The sequence below is a fragment of the Pyrgilauda ruficollis genome, unplaced genomic scaffold, assembly GCF_017590135.1.
Source record: "Pyrgilauda ruficollis isolate IOZ18807 unplaced genomic scaffold, ASM1759013v1 scaffold2, whole genome shotgun sequence".
Classification (NCBI taxonomy): domain Eukaryota; kingdom Metazoa; phylum Chordata; class Aves; order Passeriformes; family Passeridae; genus Pyrgilauda; species Pyrgilauda ruficollis.
The window spans coordinates 17,912,007-17,936,995 of record NW_024519206.1 but is presented as its reverse complement, the minus strand read 5'-3'; the positions used below and the strand labels follow the sequence as shown (position 1 = coordinate 17,936,995).

Genomic DNA, 24,989 nt, shown 5'->3' with positions numbered 1-24,989 from the left:
AAAAACACCTCCCTCACATATCGCTATGGCACGGCACGTATACGCCTGTGTCTGATGCTTGTCGGTGACTTTCACTCCTCAGACTGACTCCAGCAAAACAAAACCAAAGCTTCCAGGTATTTCTCTGTCATAAGTGGCACTGTTGAAGTATTTATACTTTCAAGAATTCATCACACCAGTTTTCACTTGAAGAAACAACAATGAAGGGATTTCATTGTGAAAATCAAGTCCTTAATCTTGTTTTAATGAAGAACCTGCAGAGAAATTCCCCTCCTTTCTAGATGGACCACCAGGTGAGTTGTAAGAGTAGTACCAATTTGCCTTGATATGTCAAGCAAGGTTTGAATTAATTTTTCCACAGATCCCCAGTGGAAAGCTGTCACTCCTTTAGTTAACACAGTCTTGGCACAACTTGGCACGGAGTGCTCGAACCTTGTCCAGCAGTTAGTGCTGCAAATCACGGTGAGAAGACACCAACACATACATGGGATTTTTCTTTTCCTGGACTTCATTCCCAGCCCATGCATGGAAAATCTCCTTGTGTCCACTAAAATACACTTTCCTGTCTCTCAAGGAGGCAGATTGATTTGCATCCCGCTGGACATACGAGAGCACCGGTGCCATACAAATGAAGCCCACCTTCCCTTCTCCTCAACAAACACCCACAACAGTGTCTCAGAGAGTAAGAGAAGCACAAACCTGTAAGCTTTTCCTAGGGAAACCATCCCTGCTTCCTAGGATGAACAGGAACTTTCCTTGTTAAGACCTGTATCTATATAATGCTAGCATTGTTAACTGTTAACAACCTTGACTTCCAAGCATTTGTGAAGTCCTACCTTTGAATATGTTTTCTTCTCTACAGTAACCTTTACTTCATTTAAATGCATGCTCTCTACAAAAATGTTTTAAAAAACCCCAGCATCCATTGCCTGATATTGTCCAACCAGACTGCTGTTTTCTGTTGCAAGAAACAGAGATCAGAGCTTCTGAATTTCCCTTTTGTTTACTACTCAGTTATTACAGTGAGTTCTAATGTCATCTCACCTCCATGACTGGGCATGTTAGATGTCTTCTCCTATGGAAACAACTTCATATCCTTGATTATCTTATTATCTTTCTCTACATATTCAGTACTTCAGAAGTAAGTTCATTTTTCTTGAAAACATGGAAAACTGAAATGCAATGCTCCAGATGCGTGTTCATCACAGATTTTATTCAGCGGTTTACCATGCCATTCCACCATGCTGTTTGATTATTTCCCTCCTAATAATTTCTGGTGTTTGTCATTGAAGAGCTTCCCACTGTGCCTCCAAGATGCTTTTTCCATTTGATTACAGCCAATTTAGAGAATATCCTCATGTTCAGATGTGCCATCTGCAGTACTTTGTAATTATTCACACAAAATCCAATCGTCTTTATATCATCATCTGCCAACTTAGAAATGTGAGAACCTTCTGTATTTCTTCACAGTTAGCTGTAGGCTGGACTGCCCTCCATAACTGTTTATAACCCACAAATGTTATCAGCTCATTATCAACTCCCTTCTCCAGGAATACACAGTACAACATTGCTCCCATTCTGATTTCTGTGGGACACCTCAGAAATTTCAGTAACCATTCTCCTTCAAGTCAACAGAAGATTTCTTCATACTTTTGCTTCGTATCTTTTAACCAGTAACTGAGAGGTGACTTTTCCCCCTTCTCAAATGCTAGCCTAGTTTCTTTCAAAACATCTGCCCTATCTATTCACAGTGCTCCCTTAATAGCTGATGAACTCTTGACTCCTGGTTTAGTTAGACTCTTGTTTCTCACTTGCTTAGGAAAAAATGTTCCCATTTGTTTTGCCCATATTATGGCTTTACATATGGCCCAGAATTTATATTCTCCTATATTTTCCTTCTTTAGATTTCCCTCCTGAAGTTTAAAGATTGTTTTTAAAAGAGATCTCATTCACTCTTGTTTGGCTTGTTTAGCTCTTTTTCCAGGTGTGGAAATAGAGCAACACCCTTTTCAAAATTGATTTAGATTCACCCCAAGACCCCACTGCACATTTAAACACGTTGCAAGACTCCATGACATCTTCAAGTGTTTAAGCCTACAGCTGCTCCTTTTACTTCCCTTTTTTTGCTTTCTAATGCTTCTGAATTTTCCCTTTCAAGCTGAAAAACAAATGTGGTAGATTCTCTGCATGGCATCTATTTGGTAAATAAAAATTCTACTATCTTCTTTTTTTCTTGGGAAGACCAGAACACGGATCACCACATTTTCTGTTCATACTCAACCCCTGAAATTTATGGCAATTGCAGTGCAAAATCTTGCTACCAAAGACTTAAGAATATAATGTACATTAACAGTGAAGAGATGTCTAATAGTGTACCAAATTAAGAATAAAAGAAACACATAAAGCCTGAGCCTTAATACACACAGACCAAATGCACTATCACAGATCTTACCCATAGAGCATAACACTAGAAAATTAGCTGAGAAAAATCACCATTAGTTTTAAGAAAAAACTAATGTTTTATCTTGTATCATTTAGAAACAAAAATATGGATGTTTTCTGTAAGAAAATCAGGGTAGAGAAATTAATCACATTTAAGCTATTAAGTCCCAGCTTTACTTTTCCTGAAGCATCTTAATAGAAAAAAAAAAATCACTGTATTATGTATATCTCTTCATATTTTCTATCATATGCTATCTCCCGTGAGTAAGGAAACATCCATTTCCTCTCATCTGTATTTACATGCTAAGGTATCTCAGATAAAATAAACCAAATTACTAATTTCTCAGCAAAACTGGTTTTGTAAATGAAATAACTCCTTGAAGGGTTTAACTTTGATAGAAGTCTAAAAGTTTGCCATTGACTCCAAAGGGCAGCACCTAGGCTTTTCTAGAGACAGTAGTTTTGGAAAGAAAGGTGTGAAATAAACACGCATCTTATCTTCTTGAAACCATCCCTCCAAAGCATTTCTACAGAGTAAAGCTCAGCTTTTTTTACATGTGCTTGGGTCAGAATTTAAAGCTGGAAAGCCAAAAGTTCTGCTGGGGTAAAACTACACCAGATCCTGTCTCATGGACCAACTAATAAAGAAAAAAAAACAAAAAACCAGAAAATCTAAAGATAATTTATTTATATTTTTCTTAGTCAGTTTTGGGAAGAGTGGTTCTTTTTGAAAATGTTGCTTGAAATTAAATTTTTAAAACCTGCCAAGTGTTTTTAAAAGTGTTTTAAAACTGACCAGGATTTCTTAACTGTTGTTTAAATAATTCTGTCCAAATTTTGTGGAGAAATTCCTGCACTCAGCTGTGAAAAAACAACACCAAATTCTTGACTGTTAGTACCTCCAGCTTAGAGTCATCTTTTAGCTAGTCCCCCCTGCTTTTTCCCACTGTAGCACATTATCTGTTATCCTAAATATTGCTTGGGGAACACAGTGACAGAAATGAGACCAATTTTACTCTGAAAGAAATTTTAGAGAAATTAGGGGAATTACATCAGGAAGTAATTTTGCTCAGCCTACACAGAGCCACTACACGTCCTGTTCAGTAGAGTTGGTTATTTTATCTGCTCTCTTCAGACTCATGTGTGTATTTAACCCTACTGCTTTTGGGTCCTGCAGGAGGCCACACAGAGTTTGGGGGCTTGGGTAGATAGTCAGATAGAGCTTGGAAACAGGAAAACAGGAAATGCTAACTAAGGAGGATGTGTCATGAACAAGAGCCTCTCCTTAGAAAATAACATTTTTACTTAAGGGAGTTGGTGGCAGGGACAGAAATATCAGACAGTGGATATTTTACAGACAGACTGTGCCCTTTACAAATATTAACATTCTCCTAATTTGCCAAAAACTGCTCATGGAGGTATGCAAACAGCTAAGTCGGTCACAAGGACTCACCCCATGAAGATGACAAAAAGTGCAAAGATGACACAAAAAGTTGACTCTATGTCCATTTAATTTTTTTCCTGTTCTGTCACTTGATTTAAAACAAGTTTTAGCTATTATTTTAACAGTGTTCTGAAAAAAAAAAATAAGATAAACAAGCTTCTGCCCTCATAACAGAACCGTAACAGAAATAATAGATAAACTAATCGGAGAGACTCTGGAGGGTTTTTACATTTTTTTAAGGCTGACCTTTAACACTTTCTCTTGCAAAGCAGTGTTTTATACATTTTTTAATCCACCCTTCTGTAATACATATTCCAATGTCAGTTAGACTGGATCTATAGGGACCCAGAGACAAGCATTATTTTATTATGGTAATAAAGGACAAGAGGAATACGTTCTTCTGGATTTGTTCCCTTTGAAAATTTTATCTATGAAAAGAGAAAAACACTGTGTTTTTAAAGAGAGCAGAGATTTAAAATACCCATTTCATATGCAAGGCTGAGTTTAACTGCATGTGGACTTTCTATTTTCCTAAATGTTTAGCCACAAAATCATACAAAAACACACATATATCCTAACACACAATAGAATATGCCTAGCCTATATATTAATTTATTTCTTTCAATTTTTTAAAAGGTTGTTCCCTGAAAAATAGAAGTCACATTTGCTTAATATACAGCTTAAACCCAACAGATTTTTTTTTCAATTATCACTAATGGTATTCTAGTTTGACCAGCATACTAAGCTTGCTGTTGCCTTCTTGCCGTACTCCCCAGTAATGAGGTCACCTGCCTGAAGCTCATGCAAGGCAGTAAGTGGATGTAAGATGAAAACCACCACATGCCCCTGGCTTACCTCTCTTTGATGTCCTGAGGCGCAGCTCCTCAAGGTTGCCTCCTCCCCAGCACTGCCAAAATACCCTCCGAGAGGTTAAGCAAGCATCAGTCCCTTACACTCAGAGTCAGGGCACTCTGCTCTGCCCACACTGTGCCCCTTTCCCACCGTGGCAGGCAGCCCACAAAATGGGCCACTATTCACCAGCTGCTCACCTTGCACCCACGGGTGAGACGTGCCCTTTGGGGACTCTCCAGTCCCGAACCTCTCACATCCCACTTCATCATCGCTCCTCTCTTCTACCTCATGGGCACTGAACAAGCCAAGTGCTCTGGCATTGGACGTGTTTCTGATCAATAAATTACTCTGCTTTACATGGTTCAAATTTAAGCTTTTATTTGATTTTTAAATTAAAAAAATAAATTTCGTTATTAAATAGTGGAATGGGTCTAAACTAATGTTTACATATTAATTTGCTTGCTTTAGGATACCACCAGAGAAATAATTGAAGTTTACCACCCAGACAAAACTTTCTGTTAGAAAGCTCAACAGTGGCATAATTCAGTTAAACAGGAAAAAAAAAGCCCCAAAAGTCTTAATGTTTACAATGAACGTTAGAAGTAAACCTCTGGTTTTAGCATCATCCAACTCTAGTTTCCACCACAAAGGCAGTCATTTTATTCAGAATACTATACCACAGTGCTAATGTCATCAGCTTCATCTGGTTTCTTTTGCCTGCTTGGCAGGGATTTCAAGTACTCAAGGTGCCTCCTTGCATCCTCCTGGTTCTGTCGGACGTAATAAACCACGTAGGAGATCACCATGGTGAACCAGCCAAACATGGTGACCAGCATGGCGTAGTCAGTAGTCTTTTTAGGCAGGTTGCAGAGGTCGGCGTCGTTGGCAGCGTTGAGGAAGGGTCTCCCCGCGTGCTCGTCCAGCACAGAGGTCTTGCAGATGACGTTGTTGGCCGTCTCGTGGTTGGAGGCCATGCTCCGCAGCACCTGCTGCAGCGTGCAGTCACAGTGCCAGGGGTTGTTGGCAATTCTGGCCCTGGCCTTCAGGTTGTTGAATGCGTTTTTGTGCACGCTTTTAATCCGGTTGTCGGACAAATCCAGAGTCTGCAAGGTTTCTGCCACCCCTTTAAAGGCATGTTCATCGATAAACTCAATCCCATTTTTTGATAAATTGAGGACTCTCAATTGGTGCAGGTCCTTAAAAATTTCGTTGGGGATAGATGTTATCTGATTGGAGTCCAAGTAAAGTAAGACTGTTTCTGGAGGAAGATCTCTGGGTATTTCCTTGAGGTTTGCATTGCTACAGCTGACATTCAGACCTCCGGAGTGGGAACAGAGGCAGCCTTTTGGGCACATACTGGCAGAATGAAAGCACAGTATCATGAGGACAAAACTTTGTAAGAGCAGACACATGGAGAGGGAACGAGTTAACCACAGGTCTACCAAATGCATGCTGGGCTGTCAGCATAATCACACGACCATTTCTCATTCAGCCGCCAGGGTGGGAAAAGGATCGGCAAAGCTGAAACGTGGCTTCATTTTCTTCGGCAGGATTAGTAAAAACTGGTTACTAGCACACGGGCTTCCTCATGGTCAATACGCTTCTTAGAAGCATGCCTACAGGGAAGAAGGAAAAAAGATTCTTTATACCACAAACTCCAATTCTAACTTTGTTTCTATTAAAAAAAAAATAGAAATAAAAAGATGTTAGAGGGAAATGCCATGCTAAAGAAATTATTTATTATCTTAAGTAACTTCTATTAGCATTAATCTGAGTTTAGTGCATAAATCCCCAGGACATTTTTAAGAGGATAGACTACACTTACTACAGATTTCACGGGTTTGGTCTTTAATACTTATTAGAGAACTAACTGGTTTGCTTTTATCACAGACTCTTCTAAAACAGCTATAAAACTAAACTGCATTTTCCCTTGCTGAAGTAGAAGATGCATCGATAGGAGCTAAGACTTGTATCTCCAGCAACAGTGACAGGTTAAGTGAGGAATCTGTGGTGGTTAATGTGAACTTATCTCAAAATAATTTATGCTATTTTAAGTCTAAATCCAAGTACTTCAGCAAGGAAATATTTTTACTACATCAAGGAAAAAATCTCAGGTAAAGCAAATGCTGCTGCAAGACACCACAATCACCCGCCATCTCCTTGCTTGTCCACCCCTCCTTCTCTTTTGCCTTAGAATGCTGGATTTCTTGTACTTCCCAGCATTTGGTGAGAACCACAGATATAATTTCTACTTCCAGTTTTTTTGAAAATTTTCTTTTCATGTAACAAAAAGAAATGGAACAATTGCCAAAAACTCACATACACCACCCTCCAAAACAAATAAAACTCACAAAACCTATTGCCAAACCAAACACTAAAATATCTTATTCACAGCATGTCATTTGCTAATAGGACATATGAAAAATACTGTTTCTGCTTCTCCCCGCCTCAAGTTCACTTTAAAATAGCCAACATCCAGAACCTTTTCCATTTTCTTCTTTAACTGGAATACAAATACAGAAGTCTGAAATGCTGACCTATATGGTTTCAAAGACAACCCTTCCCCCTGCCCCCACCACCCCTATTATGGTAAACTATGAATTTCTAACAACAACAGGTCCATTTGTTTTCACGTACATGCTCTCTGTCTTTGTAGCAGCTCGGATATGTGTAGCCTTCAGGTTGTATTTACATATAAATGAATTATGTTTTTTTCTAAATCCACACTGTAGCCCACTGAACAAGAAAATCCCTGCAAGGAGGATATGTGTGATTTTACATGAAAAAGAAGAAATTGCATTGCAATCACTTTTTTACTTGCAGAACTGACATACCAACTGCAGTTGCTGACACACTGCAGTAATATGGATCAGATGTGTCAAGCATAATTTCAAACTCATAGCTCAAGTTCTGTTTAACCCTTTCTGCTGAGGCTCAGTATGTCAGTAACCCCACAGGAAAAGAAAAATAAAAAACCCAAACCAATCTTAACAGCATGTACATTACTTGTGATTACTCCATGGCTCGGGAATGCTCGCACAAGCTCAGCATACTCTCACTACAACTACTGCAGAGAGTGGTGCACCACCACTAATGTTCAAATACCTATTGCTCAAATCAGTGATTGCCCAAGAACCTAAACAGAAAGCTTACATTAACTTCTACCCTAAAATTAAAAAGAAATGTAATTGCTAGAAATGAGAAATTGTGAAGTTAACCCTGGAAACGTGAAACTGTTTAGGAGGGAACTAAGCAGAGCATGAAAAGCTCCCTTTGAGGAAAGAGAGGTGAGGTAGCACCTTCTGAATTAATGAAATGCTTCATGACCTCTGTGGAAAAAACAGGGTTTACACAAAAGAACCCTGTTGCAGTGGGTGTATCCCTCCCACTTCCATTTCTCCCTTTGCCTCTTTGGTCACTGCAGTGCCTGCTCTTTAGACCAGACAGAAACCTGCTACCGAAGGAGATAAGCTCCAGAAGTTGTTTTTTTCCCAGCCTGCCCAAAAGCGCTAAGTACTTGCTAAAATGTGCAGCCCATTCGGAGGCCAAGCTGGAGCTGGCAGCTGCTCCCCCTGGCACTCGGAGCTGGCAATCTGCTGCTCCCTCCAGCAGCCCTGGGTGTTGTGGCAGGACAGCCTGTCCCCTGGAAAAACAGCCACCTATTTTCTTTTCCCTTCATGTTCATGTGTCTCTCTACTGTGCTGCTGCACCCAAAGAGCAGATGAGTGGTCCAGCTCATCACCACAGAAGGAGCATCATCTCATCACCTACTGCTTGTACACAGTGGCTTCCCACCACCGGCACTGGAGCTCTACTGCAGGAAGGGACTGGGGGGAAAGAGCAAGGACCTGAAGTAGTCTTGGGTGCTTCATTTTATAGAAGCACAAAAATGATACTGTTCTCATCAGTGTGACAAATGAATATCAAATTTGCTTCAATACAGGCTAAAAAAATCCAGTCCGCCTTGAAATATAGCACAGACCCTGCTGAGTCCTCCACAGCACTGTTACACCACCAAAGAGCATGTATCAGAGGCCCCAAGCCCCTTTGTGGAACATCCTCATCCCACCGAAGACAAATGAAACTATTAATGTATTAATGTGTTTAGAGTGGAAGAAGTAGAGTCATTACAGACTAAACAGGATAGTGTTTAACGGAGCAGTGCCTCTTCTAAAGGCCTAACTAAGTAAATTAATATAGAGAGGAAAGAACTCACAATGTTTTAAGTTGCTACATAGAGCAAATACAAGTTTAAACCTGCAATTAACAACCCACTCAACAAAACTTGTCTGAATAAGAACAAAGCTCAGCAAATTCCCAGTAAATTAACCAGAAGAAACACAATGGGACTGAGCATCAGTCAGGGTAGACAGCTTTGTTTGCTTCAGAATATACCATCGAAGGGATACCTGAGGTTTAGGTTTCAGCAATAAACTTAGAGCAAGAATCTTCTTTACTTCTAGTGACTGCAAGAAAAGAAAACTAGGATTCACACATTTCTAATGCCAGTAGGAAGATCTGTGGCTTCTTGAGCTATATCTAATTTCCTCTTGCTTGGAACACAATAAATAAAGGTGTCAAAGTTGGAACAACCACGATAGATATATACCAGAAGAAACAGTAATGACTACAGACAAAGGGATGAAGGACACAGAATTAAAATAAATATGTGAATTAATTATAAATCGGCAAATAAAGAAAAAAAAAAGAAATTAAAAAGTGAACAAAGGCACAGGGAAATGACAGCAATACCAGGAGCACTTGTAGCAGTGTGGTATAAAAAGGCTTTTTGTGCACATTTCTAAAATACAAGCACAAACATTGAATACCTAACACCAAGTCAAATATTGCAGGGGAACAATACTACAGACAAAAGATTGCACAGAAGAGTTCTTTACAGTCTTGCAATTTAAACAGGTTTCCAAGGCTTCCTCTTCTCGAGTTCCCCCAAGACCATTCACTCAGTGCCTACATCCAACAATGTAGGAAAATGTACAAATCCTGAAAGCCTCAGGGAAAGCACATTGCATTTAATACATGGCGAGATTTCTACTGAGCTTCGGGTGTCAGGTACTTTCAAGTGTTTGTCTTTACTGCAAACAAGGTGCAGAGACTGTATCTTAGCTCCTGAACGCAACACTACTAAATTATCTAATTGAATAATAACTTCTCCCCACAAGAAACTAGTGATGTGAGGAAGCATTAGTGCCTCCAACTACCAACATGGAAAAGGGCTCCACAGACTCAAGAAAGTCACACAGAAAGTCCAGGACAAGACTGCCTGAAATATTAATTTATCCTGTTTATCTTCAAAGGAAGATAGAGGAAGATAGAAAATCCTATAACCATCAGACAGAACAGCCAGAAAATGACACAGGCTGAGATGTTTTGTTGTTTAGGGCAATACTAAGACAACAAGAGATGAATAAAAAGACGATCCATCATATATGTTTAGTTAAAGATGTCTGACTAGGGGAAGGGGTTTCTACTGCAGTGTTGAGACTTTCAGAGTCCACATGGCAGCTCTGGTCATCACCCAAGTACTCACACACCCCCTGCCCCCATAAAAGAGAATGGAACAGAGACCAAATCCGTGCACTTGAGAGGCAGCCACTGCTCTCAGGGGACTCAAAAGCAGAGACTACCACCAGCCTTGAGAGGAATTCTGCCTACAGCACGTTGAACACACCCACACACACAACCCCCTAAGCCCTCTGGTGAAACCAGTGGAGCCACTTGTTGATGACACTCCTCCTGCAAATTTTTCAGAGATACAAGAGAGGGATTTACTCCCTACTGATTCAGCAGATGGCCTCTCCATGCATTGTGTATCTACATTTTAGTAGGGTCCTTCAAAGATTACTTTCTAGCACTACAAAAATAACCTGTTACAGTAAAATATCTTTGTTCAAGTTGTTCCAGTAGGACAACATTCTACTTGGAATTTCACCTGAATTCTCAGACAATGTCAGGTGAACTGTCAAACTTTTTTTTTTGAGGAAAAATCAAGACCATTACCCTTCTCCTGACAGCTCTTCAGCAAGCAAGATCTCACACATAAAGACAAAACCATGACCTAATGTATTTAATATAAATGTTTCCAAAACAAACTACACCATTTCTATGGGAAGATTCCTGTTCTAAATCACAGAATGAGGGCCACAGATTAAGTCTTGTAGAACAGGATCACACAGGTACAGGTGAACACAAGAGCCCCCAGACTCACACACAGCACCCTCACTTGTTTTGCCTGCTTGCCAAACACTGATGGGAAGAATAAGCAGCGGCTCTCTGCTCTCTCTTCAAAGCTGGACCCACTGATGAAAAAGATTGCATCTGTTACTCCAGCAATGTTAAAGGGGTCATAGCTAACCACTAATGCTCAGCAACTGCACACACAGTTTGTACTTAAGGTTACTGAAGGCTCCATGATTAGAAAGGAATTTCTTGTTACTGTAGCTGATGTGCTCAAACGAGCAGGCAGGATCAGAACAGGGAAAGGAAGAAGCCAATGGCTCCACCACAGGGGGTGAGCTGTTGGCTGCATCATGACTGCACTCAATCTGCCTGGTCTGTCACTTTTCAACCACCAGAAAGATTGGAAAAAATTATGTACAATCCAGCTTCCTAAGAACGTGGATCATAGGGACTGATGCACAATTCACCTGCCTTGGCTTACCATGCTTCCAAGGATATACAGCTGTAAAGCTTAAGTGACTTTGCTACTAACTTTAGGCACAGTACCTAGAGAAGCACTCATTTGAAAATGGATCCCAAATGGCACTGCAGAGCTCCACACTCCTTGGGATCATGGAGTCCACAACAAACATCACTGTGCTCTCAGTTAATACTGAAGGCATCCCCACAAACAACTGCAGGCCCCCCACATCAGAGATGCACTGCACATATCAGGGTGCCTCCCATCCTCCTCTTGTACAGCCCATGCAACTCATATATTAATCTAGAGACAGACCCTATTTCTGGGGGCAGCTCTACTGCCTTCAAAAGAAGCTCTCAACTCCCAGTAAGCCCTCAGGAGATCCCTGAAAAAGAGCTCCACTTTTCAAGCCCGGTCTAAGTAAAGTCCTACCCTTCAGAGTAACTTTCCTGCGTACCAGCATCGGAATTTTGATACAGAATTAGAAAAGTCCAGGAAATGAGACTCCTACAGGGCTCTTTTTTTAGACATCTTTAAAGCAAACTTGCACTTTGAATAAATATTAAAATTTTATAACTAAAAATCCATTAAATGGAGCACTGAAAAAGATCATTATTTTAACTTCCAGAAAATTACTGAGATGCTTTATAGTTTTGAAAGACCTGACATTATTATAACTTTTTTTCCCTCCTTTAAGACATTGATGAGGTTAGTTTATAGAAAATATGCTCATTGATAAATCTAGTTTCCTATTTTCCATTAAAACAGGTCTTAACTTTGCCATATTGAATATTTTTGTGTTACATTGGGTTTAGCAAATTAACCATTGAAATAGAAAATATCCCCTTTTCTAATACATTGTTTCTCATGAGTTCTGCTTCCTGTAATGCCAGTCCGCTTCTTACAAAACACACACACCCCCACCCCACTCTCCCCCATCCATAGAGCTGTGTTTTATGACTTTGTACTCCTCTTTTTTTCCCCACTGTCATAAAAAGTCATATACTATTTTATCTCTAAAAATATTACCTTGCAATTAGTATTGACAAGACAGTATTGATAAGAAGGAGATTATAGGCTAAAATGAACAGGTGATTATCCAGCCTGAAAAGTCCAGTTTGCTAGAGGACAGGACAATTTTACCTGAACCCAAAGGAAGAGATTTGCCACCACTACTCCCAAACAGTAGCTAATGGCATATTTAGGAAGAGTTAAAACAGAGAAGATATTTGGAGAAAGAACTATTTATATACCTCCTACCCTTAATAAATCTTACACTACTGGTAAATACAGACCTCCCAGTAAGCTGCACACTGGGCTGTCCTGTGCACCAGGTTTGAGAGATCTGAGCCTCTGGAGGCCAGCAGAGACTGTGCACATTGGGGAAAAACCTCCATCAAATCCTGCCTGGCTCCACCAACATCTGCTGAATCAGCCCACAAATTTTAAAGCCACAAGACTGATGTAAAAATAAGAAGTTGCGGGGTTTTTTTACACACCTATGGATATATGATAAAACTACACCATGGCAATGTGACTGACTGACTGAGTGGGTACTGAGCTGAAAAGTGATCATACTCGAGAGCTGGACAGGAGCAGTAGGACCCAAAGGGGAATGCAGCAGCCACTTCTGACCTCTGTGCTGTCTGTGCACTACAAAACATCAAATTGAATAGGTACCAAGTAAATTCCTCCAAACAAACAATACAATCCTTTAAAACAATGGCACCTGTGTGCTGTTAGCACACCATGGCCAAGGGCAATCTCACTAGCTGCACAGAGGGACAGCGAGTCAGGCAACTCAACCCTCTCCATGGCTCCAGGACAACAGGAGGAAATTCCATTTAGCAGATGAAACAAGAACCTGGTTTAGATTCCCAGAACAACCCATGTCTTTCATGCATCTCTCCCTGTCACTCCTCAAACCTGGAGGCCTGGCAGCTTCACAGCTCTGCCACCTTGAAGGTAAGCAGTTAAGATGCTATGAAGCACCAAACCAGAGAGGCGCCATGACCCACTTGCAGGTCATTTAAATTCCCAGATGGAAGTCTCCAGCAGTGGAAGAGTTTCAGGATTTCAGAATATGGCAAGATGAGAAATCCTAAAGCAGTAAAAAGAGAAATTAATAGAAGCCAACAGCAAATGAGGTGGGAAAAAAGGGGTGCAAAAGATCACTGATTCTATGAATAATTGAAATGTCATGATTAATCAGTGTGAGCCTGAACTTAAACTACATAATGGATTCATTATCTAATGAAACACCAAATGTACTCAAACTGAAATATTCTCCCCTAGGACAGGACTCAGAATGCTAGTCAACATTTTGTTCCCAAAAATCTTCCAGTACAAGCATCTATATATAACTGCAAACCTTTTCCAGTTGTAGAAGTAAAGTGTGTAGGTAAAGGTTTATAGATCCTGAGCTATGAATGCCCTCCCTTACCTGTCACAGAATAATAAAATGGTTGAGGAGAGCCAAATGAACATTTTAAGCTATAATTACTTTCTGATTGTGAGATCACTGAATGTATCACTCCTTATTACAGATTAACATCTTAATTATACTGTGTGGGCAAATGAATCAGCACTTTAAGACTGATGGGTTGGGTTCATGTTAAAAAATGTATTTGACTTTTTCCCTTTTCACATCAAGTCAGGAATTATTTCGCAACTCTCAGCTGATAAATAATTGTGTGAAACTTAGCAGATATAACAGATTGATGACAGAAAAAAATATTACCAATCATCTCCTATGCTCTTGTAAGTTTTCTGTGGCAACACACTTCTTGGAATGAAATTTGGTAACTTGCTGGAAATTAAAGAAGCAGCTGCTGGGGATGCTGTTAGACCTCATTCTTTTGAGCCTTACCAAAGATTGAATCACCTGCTTTTTGGAAGGTATTCAGCGCTGCCTGCTTTTCCTTGTTATCTTCTCCATCCTCTTCACCTGATGTAGACTACAGACGGCTCCTGTCCCTTCCCTAAGCAATATACCCTGATGGGAAATATAAACAGTGTTTTGTATGCACACCTACGCCACTTGAAAAAGAAAGCAAAATGCTACATACACTTACAGTGCATATATAGTGTCAACATAAAGTTAAAAATGAAAGATACAAGATGTAATATACATGATAATCTTTAACATAATTTATATTTCTTCCACTATATTTGGAAGAAATTGTCTTGACAACCTATAGAAGAAATGAACAAAGGCTCAAGATATGCCAGTTACTGCTCAGCGAACACAACTGCAAAAAGATTTTTTTACCACTATATAAGAACAGGAAGAACTGCATTACAGATGCTAAAGGAAAATGCTCCAACACACACAAATAACTGCTTGTGAAGAACTCTCCAAGGCCTTATCACTTTTTTCTAGATTATTAGTGTGCATCAGAGTTTGGGACTATATTCTACCAAGTCTCAGTCACATTTTCTGAGAAAACATCAACAACCATTCTATTTGGCAAGAAAATCCTTTCCAGTTGCAGCTGAGTCAATCCTCCACATGATCTATAGTAGAAAAAAAATATACTCTGAAAGCTTAAAATAACCTGAAGTGGAAATACTTCATCTTCCTTGGGTAAGGAGATCCAGACTAAAGTCTTTTCTAAAGTCTGGTTACGAGGAGAATACCTAAGAGTCTTTCATGAATAAGGAATGCTGTAGGTTTTCAAGAAATCTGATACAACCTAATGGAAAATGCTTTCATCATAAGATGTCAATTTCACAATATTTGCCTATTTATTTTTCTCCCATATTATAAAATAACATGATCAAAGTGAAACAGACAAGTGCCCAGTTGGAGCCATACTCTTTCCAGTAGCTCCTTCAACTTAATTAGGCAGAATCTATCAGATCAGAGAAAATCTTGTCTTGATCTCAAGATAATTACCCTGATTACCTCAATGATTACCAGCATAATCAGTGGCAAGTCTTGCAATTTAATCTTGATAACTGCATCTGGTGACTGCAGATGGTGTCCTTGCCCAGTTGAAGATCTCATTCTATTTTTGCAAAGTGGAAATCTAACCCCTGCTAACAAAACTGTGTTACCAGAAACTGGCAGGCCTTTAAGGAACTATTAGCCTTTAAGGCTATTGCAAAGATAAGCAAGATTCAGACCACCTAGAGACCCTTCTTCCACTTTTAAGGGTGTTTATTTGGTTCTGTGTACTGTGATCTTTAGGCTCATTTGAGGTTCATCCAAATGCTCCTGCAACTTAGTAGAAGACAAGGGTTGTAATTAGGCTGGGGAGGCTGTGCTGATAATAAAGTCAGCAAGGCAGAAATGAGTGTGCTAACCTAAGGGGACTGTTCAGCAAGGAACACTCTGGTGGCTCTGCAAAGCTGCCACCAGCTGCCCAAAGCAGCAGCAGGACAGCTGCTGGCAGCAGACACCTGGGCACCAGGGAATGCTGCACAAGAGGTGCTGCCGACCCCAAAGAAAGACAGGGAGAAGGAGAACAAAGGAGAGAATGGCTGAAAGCGGCTTTTTCCAGCTGACCCTCTGTCACAGAGCAGGTTCCCAGGAACTACAGTGGCCACCACAGATGGAACAATTTCTTGGGTTAGATAGCTCAACAGGAAATACAGATGTGAGCAGAGGAAGTGCCACAGTGAGAGTTCAGCACCCACTTTCACAAACTCTTGCTTTTACTGGGTCCAGAGTACCCTGCTGCGTTAAAACCCAGGAAGTTGAGGCTGCTTCTCTTCCTGCACAACTTCCCAGAGACATGAACAGAGAGCAATAACTCATGGCACAAAGAATTTGAAAGGAAAGAAGCCAGCAGAAGCTACTGCTAAAATGAAGCAACCTGAATAATAGTACACAACATGAGACTAGCAAGAAAAAGAATATACTTCCAGAGCAATTACTCTGAAAAAATCTTAAAGGGAGACAAAACCTCACAAGATAAATTAGCAAAAGGGAACAGCAGTTAAAATATAGTACCGCAGCAGTTATTAATTCAGCTCCTTGTGCTTTGAAATATGCTACCTGTATATTAACAGGACCTTAAAGAAGCATGCAGAAGTAGAGTAACTCATTTAGAAAAATGCAAGAAAAATAAAATGTGTACCAGCATATAAAAAGAAAAAGAAACCAATCAAGTTCCAATTGAAAGCTCTAAACCTAAAAGTGAATGCTCAACACCACAAAACCACAAGCTTCTCCTAATGAAATTAAAATTGTCACTTATCAATATAATTCAGAAAATAGTAAAAGAAACAGCAAGTATGGAGTAATTATGCAACCAATAAGCGATTAAGCAACTTTAAAAGACATTCAAATGACCTTCTACAATCAAGTGACACACTGAGTTAGCTGCAAGCCATTTGACCTTGCCAAAGAAACTGGCTGATCAGTGATGCTGGTTTTGCTGTGCCAATGGTTATTACACCTGCACACGGCCATTTGCATAGCTGAGAGAGCCAAGAGCACATCTACAACATCACACTTCCATTTCTGCACCAAAGGTGTCAAGCAAAAGTATCATAACCTACTGTATCAAACCATCCACCCATCAAACCACCCAAAAATCACATCCCCACTTCTAATATTTTAATCCATGAGTAGCTTCAAATAACTGTAATTTCTTTTTCATTAGCTTGCCAGAGAAACTTACCTCTTCTTTTTTTCAGTTCTAATAATAGATTTTCCTTCTATGTTTAGGTATCATTATAACTCTAAAAGCTCAACATGTGGTAATCTAGAATAGTCAAACACAGGGATTTTGTACTTCCATGGAAACAAGATTACTAGGTTCCCATCAGGACCCACTTTTAGCTCTGCTGGCAGCTACTACCATTAGAAGCTGTGGAAAAAACTAGCCCAAGTACAATTTCTGCAGCCCTGCTTCAGGTGAGGAGCTCCCAAGAAAGAAAAATCTAGCAGTGTAAAGCTTCAATGCCATCTTGTGCTGGCAGCACTTCCCTAATTAAGTATTTAAGGCCAGATGGAGCTATTAGATCATCTAATGTGACCCCCTGCCTACCACATGACGTGTCATTTTACCAGTAAACCTCATATTGAGCCAAAAAATTTAGGTTAGACTGAAGCATTTCTGAACTGAGAAGACTTCTGTGTGCCCAGGGCAATACCTTTTGTGCCCACTGTTCTTGCAGCACTCTGTATCAACACTCACTGTAAGAGTTAAACTACTCCGGCAGATATATCTGCTCCACCAGGATCCAGACACCAAGCAAGAGCGTCTGTTTTCAAAAGACAGGCTATACTGAAAAATAATGTTCCACTGTTCATCATCAAGAGCTCAATGTTACCACTTTCTCCAAATGAAAGTTAAACTAACTGGCTATTTTTTAATCTGCTGGTGAGTTACATCGGGCCCTCAGCTGCCATTAAGGGACTGTTCAAATTACATGTGTTACATCTAAGCAGCAATCAGCATGTTTTCATTTTGAAATAAGTGCTCTGGAACATCCCCAAGGCTTCCCAGGAAGTCAGGTAATTTTTTATTTTTTTTTAACCGTGTAGTAGTACTTTTCCAAAGTCATAAAAAACTTGCTGTATTAAGTTTCTCTTCTGAGGCCATATGATGATAGCAAGTAGTTATTACAACTTGAGGCTGCAGGCTGAAATCCTTTAAGGATTCTCTGACCCTTACTCAGCAAAAAACTTCAGCCTGTTTGCAGCTCATCAGCTTGGTGAGGGGCAGGCAAGCCTTCACTGCACTAAAACTTATCACCAACTGCTAAATGAGAGGAACAGCTCTAAAGAAATAAAAATCTGCTTTTCTCAGTGGAAATAAGCACCAGCCTTTATCAGACATGGAACCTAGCTGTGCAAAAAACAAAAACAAGGCACAGCTGCTTGACACTGAGTGTGCAGAGATCTTCCAGTCAGTAGCTTTTCCCAAGGAGAAAACAAAAGGAAGGAAGAGCCAAAAGGAAGTGTTGCAATGGCTATCTCCAAGAAGAGAAGAAACCCTTGAGGTGACATTTTCACTAAAGGAAAACAGGTCTTTATCAGCAGCACTAGAGTACAACAGGAACAGACTGAAACTTGGTTCAATAAAACCCTTATTTTAAAGACAAGAATGTATCAGCTCCTCTTTAAAGACAAGAATGTGTGTTCCCTCTGAGGTTATACAGCCAAGTTGACTTTGGCAGACCTAGCTGATACAAAAAGCAAAAGTTGTGAAGGAAAAAAAAAATCTTGATTAGCTGGGCAATGATCCAATAAGCAAGACACTTGAGGCTGCAAGTTCACAGCTGAAGAAGCTCAGGTAGAAATAATTTATAGCAAATTAAGTTAGGTCATGATAATGAAATTTAAAGACGTGGGGCACAATTTATTTTACTATGGCTTCTTGAAAAGTGAAACCCAAGCAGAGCTAACAGGAAGGCTAATTTAACTCTGGTTACTGTTGGTACTGGCACTGAGATAAACTTAACTTGACACACTTGGAATGGGAAAGAGAATATAAGAATAGGGTTTATAAAAAAAAACTTTTTAACACCATTTCTCCACATTGCAGGAGAAAGCAAGGCAAATTTGATCCTGTGAATCATGGCTGCTTGTTTCCCAATTCTAAAACATCCTGGCACACAGCCCTCAGTGGCAAGTGCAGTGAAAATATGATTGCAAGAGTTGGGAAAGGATGGATAACAACATCTGCACTGAGAAGCCCCTGCCATCAAGGAGCAGGAGGGAGGATGGAAAAACCTAATGGGAAAAGGTCTCATAAGACGTTCAGCCCCTTGCCGGTCACCGGAAAGCAGCAGAAATGGCAGGAGGGATGCTGTCATCATTGAGGCTCTGCAAGTTACCTCAACAGGTTATCTGAGGCAGCCTGGGCTTTGGCTTCCCTCGGCAACAGATGAGGTCCATGATGTCCTCAGCTGTCCCTCTGCCGCCCACGCCCCCACGCTGTGCAATACGCCAGGTGAAGGGGAAAGAAGAGTCACTGTAATGGATGAATGCAGCAGTTTGCAGGAGCGGGGAGGGAGAGAGTAATGAAAAAGTGTTAATATCAAAGTAATAAAGCTTGTGGCCATTTTTCAGTCTGAAACGAACAACACCATAAAACAATGCTTAAAGGCACTCACTTCTGTTGCAAACCACCTGCACGCTAAGGCACCCTGCTATTAGCACATAAGTTGTTTACTACCAGTCTTATTTCAGTCAGACTCCAGGAGAGCCATAAAGCTGAATTTTTTCACTCCGTACAGGAATCCAAGTGGCCTCAGGTTTTCCTTGGTATGCCAAGCCCCAGTGTGTCACCTGTGATCCCTGCCCAGTCACTAACCCACTCATTTCTACTAAGATGTATAAAAGTCAAATCAAAGCCAAGGGAATCTGTGCCTGGCACATGGCACACACACCTTCCTTCTTGCCTGCTTCTCCTCAAGTTCTTGAAGCAACAGCTACTCTCAGTGAGGTGTGTTCAGCATAACTATGATGGTGGCTTTATCTGCCAGTAAGGGTCCCTTGTGTCACACTTTCCCAAAATGGTCTGGGCACTGGTTGGTAAAATGAGACTTCTACTTCCTCTCCTAAAAAAAAAAAAAAAAAAAAAGTAATGGATAAGTAATGAAATATAATGGCAAAGCAAATAAATAATGGATATTCTTTTGAAATTAAGACATTTTCATCTGTTTATTTGTCACTTGCCTCTTTTTTGTTTCTTTGGTTTGCTCTTTTGTTTGGCCCAAATAAAAGCATGTGAGTTCAAAGCAACTCACCCACTTTTTTTCCTCTGTCAGAAGCAAACATTATGATTCAGAGACTCTTACAGAGATGGCCCAACTACAAAGAAAAGTTTTTGTCTCACTGAGAGGACTACTAATTCACGGACAAAAAGGCAGAGGCTAGAAGAATGGCGGTACCTACAGGAGAGTTTAAGGCTGACAGACAAACTCACAGAAGAGCGAAGAATAAAGAGAACAAGAAGTTAATCTCAGGCCTGCACACGCACCACGAAGGGAGGAAGCCAGATGTGGGAGTTTCACATGAGAGACCACACTGGCTCACAAGCCCATGGGTGAATTACAACCTGGAGCTGGGCTCCTTACAACCTGGAGCCCAGCGAAACTGCCAAGCCTTAACAAGTGCTATAAATTACACCATCTTTCTGGAAGCTACATGACAAACCATGAAACAGCCCAGTACCAGCAGCATTCTATTGACTAACACAATAGGGAGAGATGCACTGGTATAGTGAAAAAAACCACACTAGTTTTCCCCATATTTACACATCTTCACAATGACAGTCAATAATGAAAGCACCCTGTTAACTGTCCTCCTTTTTTTCTAAGGCAACTTTACCTCTTATGCATTCAATTCCCACATCTGAATACAAGTCAAAAGTCCAGGACATACAAAGTCCAAATGGCCTAAACAACATTGTTATTGAGTCCCAGGTTATGTACTATGAGGAACATCACAACAACAAGTAAACCAAACTGTATCACTTGAGAGCAGCATTTTCAAATCTTCTTCCTTGTGCTTCCCATCATGGGAAACATTATCCTACTCATGCCCCTTTCCTTGGTTGCCATAGATGCAGGGCTACAGTGCTGCAGCAACATGCAGCCATCTTCATAAGCTGGTTCAGATCTGAGCACTCCTGCACTCCTGTCTGCTTCCCTTCTCGCTTTCAGTCTGGCAAAGGCATCCTCCAGTTCCATCCCGCCCTTCCTCACTGGACAGTGTGGATAACAGACTAGCTCAAGCACAACAAAACAGGTTAAGCTTCTGTAATGCAGTGGCGCAATGCACCTTTCAGTGTCACTCGTTCTGGTCCAAGGACAGTTTGAATGCACCCCAAAAGAATGCTTTCTGAAAATGACAAATCTTCCATCTCTTCCAGCTACAAGGAGAGCCCTTCCTTGCAATCCTACATTTAGAATCTTTGCTAGCCTGAGGACCAGCCCAGTGTTAGACCTCAGTCAACACAGCGCTGTTGACCCGTTTTCACACTGATCCATGATATGCGAGCAGCAGTAGGGTGTTCACAGTGGCAACAGCCACATGTTATTGCACCACCAGGGCTCTCACGGTGCTCTGCACTCAAAGTGTCTCCAGAACAGGAAAGGGAGACACCCACAGTTACGGCACCAGTGTGCGCTACCAGCCACCTCACGGCTGCACCATGGGAAGCAAGGACACTGCAGGCTGGCAAGCCCGTGGCTCCTTGGGGTACGAGCCTCAACAGCCCCGAAAAGCTACTATGATGGGTCTGCTTTCCTTTTGATTAAGATATTCAACCTCTCCTTTCTCTTTCCACCAAAAAGCTGTCATTTTGCAAATAGCCCCTCTAGAATTCTTCAAAGTTGCACAAAAAAAGGCACTTTGGCAAAGACCTCTGCAAACAGAGAGGAGTGGGCAAGTCAGCCACCAGTCCAGGAAGTGTCTTACAAGTTCATCTACAATACTAACCCACATCATCATTTCATATTATGAAGTGATTTTCATGGCTGTACAAAAAGCTCCATTAAGAATGAATGATTAGTTCTCCATCAATGACTTTAACATCTGCCTTAGTAAGGCAATCATTTATTAATAACAAAATAAATAACTAGGCTTCTCTTAGAATAAATTTTAGTAGTAAAATGAGAGGAAAAAAAAGACTCTATTTATAACATGTTAGTACATATTTTATTTAAAGTTATCCAAGTATTTCCCAGGCAAAGTGCTACACCCTACCTTTACTCATTAAAACAGGAAACAGCCTGAAGTTTAATGAAGAGGAAAAAAAGTAATTTAATATTTTTTCCTATACAGTGGCATTCTTTCAGTTAAGTAGTTTCTTATTTCTCCTGCATTTTTCATAGCGTCCATATCAATACTGCTACTAAAATTTTAATGGATATTTTAGTGTTATTGGAACATACATGTTTTCTTTATTAAATATGAATTTTGAAAAACTTGGAAAAATTAAAAACATTTTACAACATGAAAAATTTCAACCAAAATACAAAATTTAAACCACACTGGCATTTTTCTTTCTAAAAATATGGTACTTTTCCTTTATCATTCCTCCTTCTGGAGCTTTCAGTCAGCTCTCTTCAAAAGAAAGAGAAGGTGCTTCTTTGGTGCACTAGAGGTTGCAGCTCTTTATGAATAGGTGAATAAGGTGGCCCCACTGAATGCTGCTGGGCTGGGCTCACACTCAGGAGCTGAGCAATGGTCTGAAGCAGAAGCTCAGGTGGTTGTGGCGAGGTCATGCAATGTGTTTTCAGACGAGACACCTGATGTGGGCTATGTTATGAACGGTCCATCATGAGCAGACACACACATTGCAATTCTGATTTCACAAGATGTGATGATAGCAGCAGATAGGCTGAGGAAAATAAACAACACTTTTTGTGTAGCAGTGCCAGCAGAAAGCAGCCCAGAAGTTGGTACAGCTACTCTGGGGAATAATTACTGCAACACTTGCAGCTTCCCACTAATTTTGAGGCAGCGCCACAGTTCCCATGCACAGCCATTCTTGCTTCCATGCAGGAGGAGGAGCAACCCTGGCAGATCTTCACGCGCTGCTAGGCTGAGTCCTAAGTGCCGTCAACCCCTCTGAAAGTCACTGGCTGTTTCTGGAATCTAAGAAAGGGAAAGGCTTTTAAAAAGTTATGATGGACTTAAATCTGGTGGAGCCATGCTGGAAAGGTACACGAGCACTGCTGAGGATGAGTGGCTCCTCAGCTCTCACTCCATTCAGTGCAGATGCCCCACGTCTCTTTGGAGGGCAGGACTCACCAGCCTATGCTCCCCATCAGTGGCACATGCTCAGCAGCAAAGGGATGATCTGTGCTTTGCACCCATTAACCCAGACTGCTAACTTAGTCCAGACTTGGAGCTAAGAAGAAGGCAGGAGCCTTCTGCCTCAGGCTGATGGCCCCACCCAAGAAGCAGCAGTTTCTGGTCCTGCTGAGCTCAGGAGCTGTCAGGTTCCTGCTGAGCTGGAAACAAAAGCTTCACTTATTTTTCTTGCTTCTTTCTCCCCATTTGACAACTGCACATAAACACTTGTAGATTGGGACTGTTACACCCCTGCAAGCTTAAAACAACCTTGCTCAGGCATGGACGACAGCTCTCGATGGCAACATGAATGTGACTGCAGACTAACTCCCCTTGCTGTTCTGACACATCAAAACCACCTCTGAAATCGCTGCACTGTCTGTAGTCACTCCTGTTACACATCTCTGCACAGTCAGCACGCAGCCAAGCCAACACAGGAAAGAAGCACACAGAAAAAACGCACACCTTTTTGTTAGATTTATACTGCTTTGTGCAGAATTCTTTTTTAGTGTAATCATGGAAAGACATTAATAGCTTAATTTAAATACAGTTCTATCAACAGACTCTAATTTTTTTTTAATACTCGCACTCTGCACAGGACTGGTTATGGCTAAAGCACATTAAGTGAATCTCTGATATCTGGAAAGACAGACTATCAGGAAAAAGGCTGTCAATTTAAAAGGAACTTCTTCCTTCAATATTCTATGCTCAGAAACCCCAGGCCCCTGCAACCAGTGAGAAAACCTGGAGCCATAAAGGCTTGTTGTCAGCAGAGAAGGATCCAGTGAAGTGACATTTAACCACACTGGACATACACAAGCCCAAGGATCCAGGAAGGATGCATCCATGGGTGCTGAGGAGATGTCTGAAGTTTACAGGAGGCTATTTTATAGTGAACTATCTTTCAAAGATCATAGGGATCAGAGGAATTTCTTGAGGACTGCATGAAAGCCTGACCTATTTTCAAGAAAGAGGATCCCATAAACTACAGGCAGGTTAGTTTCACCTCCAACCCTGGGGAGGTGATCAGCAAATAAATCTGGGAACAATTACCTTAACATATGGAGTAAAATTAAATGACTGGGAATAGTCAGCATAGATTTATGAAGGCAGAAATCACATCTGACCAGCCTGATAGTTTTCTGCAATGAGATGCCTGCTGAGATGAGAGAGAAGTGGATGTTATTTATCTTGACTTCAGCAGAGCTTTTGATGCTGTCTCCCGTAACATCCTCATTGACATACTGATGAAGTGCAGGCTAAATAAGTAAACGGTGAAGTGGAGAGAACACTGGCTGAACTGCTTGGCTCAAAAGGCTGTGCACAGCAGCACGAAGTCCAGCTAGAGGCCCATCACTAGTGGAGTGCTACAGGGGTCAGCACTGGGACCAACATCATTTAACATTTTCATAACCAACCTGCAGGGTGGGAGAGAATCTCCAGCAAGTTGGCTGATAAAAGAAACTAGGGAGGAGCACCTGATGCACCAGGTGGGTGTGCTGCCATCCAGAAGGACCTGGACTGGCTGGAGAACATGCTGGCAGGAACCTCACGAAGCTCAACAAAGGTGAATTCCAAGTTCTGCACCTGGGTATGGTTAACTCCATGCATCACTACATGCTGGGGCCTGATCAACTGGAAAGCAGGCCTACAGAGAGCAACACCAGGGTCCCAACAGACACAAAGTGTGTGCCCTCACAGAAAGGTGGATAACAGCATCATGGGATGCATCAGAAAGAGCATCACCAGCAGGTTAAGGGTGCTCCTCCCCCTCCACTCAGCCCCAGTGAGACACATGCACAGAGCAGGGTTACTCCTGGGCTTCCTGG

The 24,989-nt window shown here is 41.1% G+C and overlaps 1 protein-coding gene across 3 annotated transcripts in view; it reads right to left on the bottom strand.

The window, feature by feature from the left end:
* Nucleotides 1–5,090: 5,090 nt before the first annotated feature.
* The window catches only part of LRRC3B (leucine rich repeat containing 3B), a 44,437-nt gene continuing 24,538 nt past the window's right edge, over nucleotides 5,091–24,989 (bottom strand). For all 3 annotated transcript variants that reach the window (XM_041466422.1, XM_041466424.1, XM_041466425.1), the window contains exon 2: nucleotides 5,091–6,354. In XM_041466422.1, coding sequence (XP_041322356.1) covers nucleotides 5,410–6,189 — 780 coding nt within the window. In that variant the 5' untranslated portion in view covers nucleotides 6,190–6,354 and the 3' untranslated portion in view covers nucleotides 5,091–5,409. The remainder of the gene's footprint in view (nucleotides 6,355–24,989) is intronic.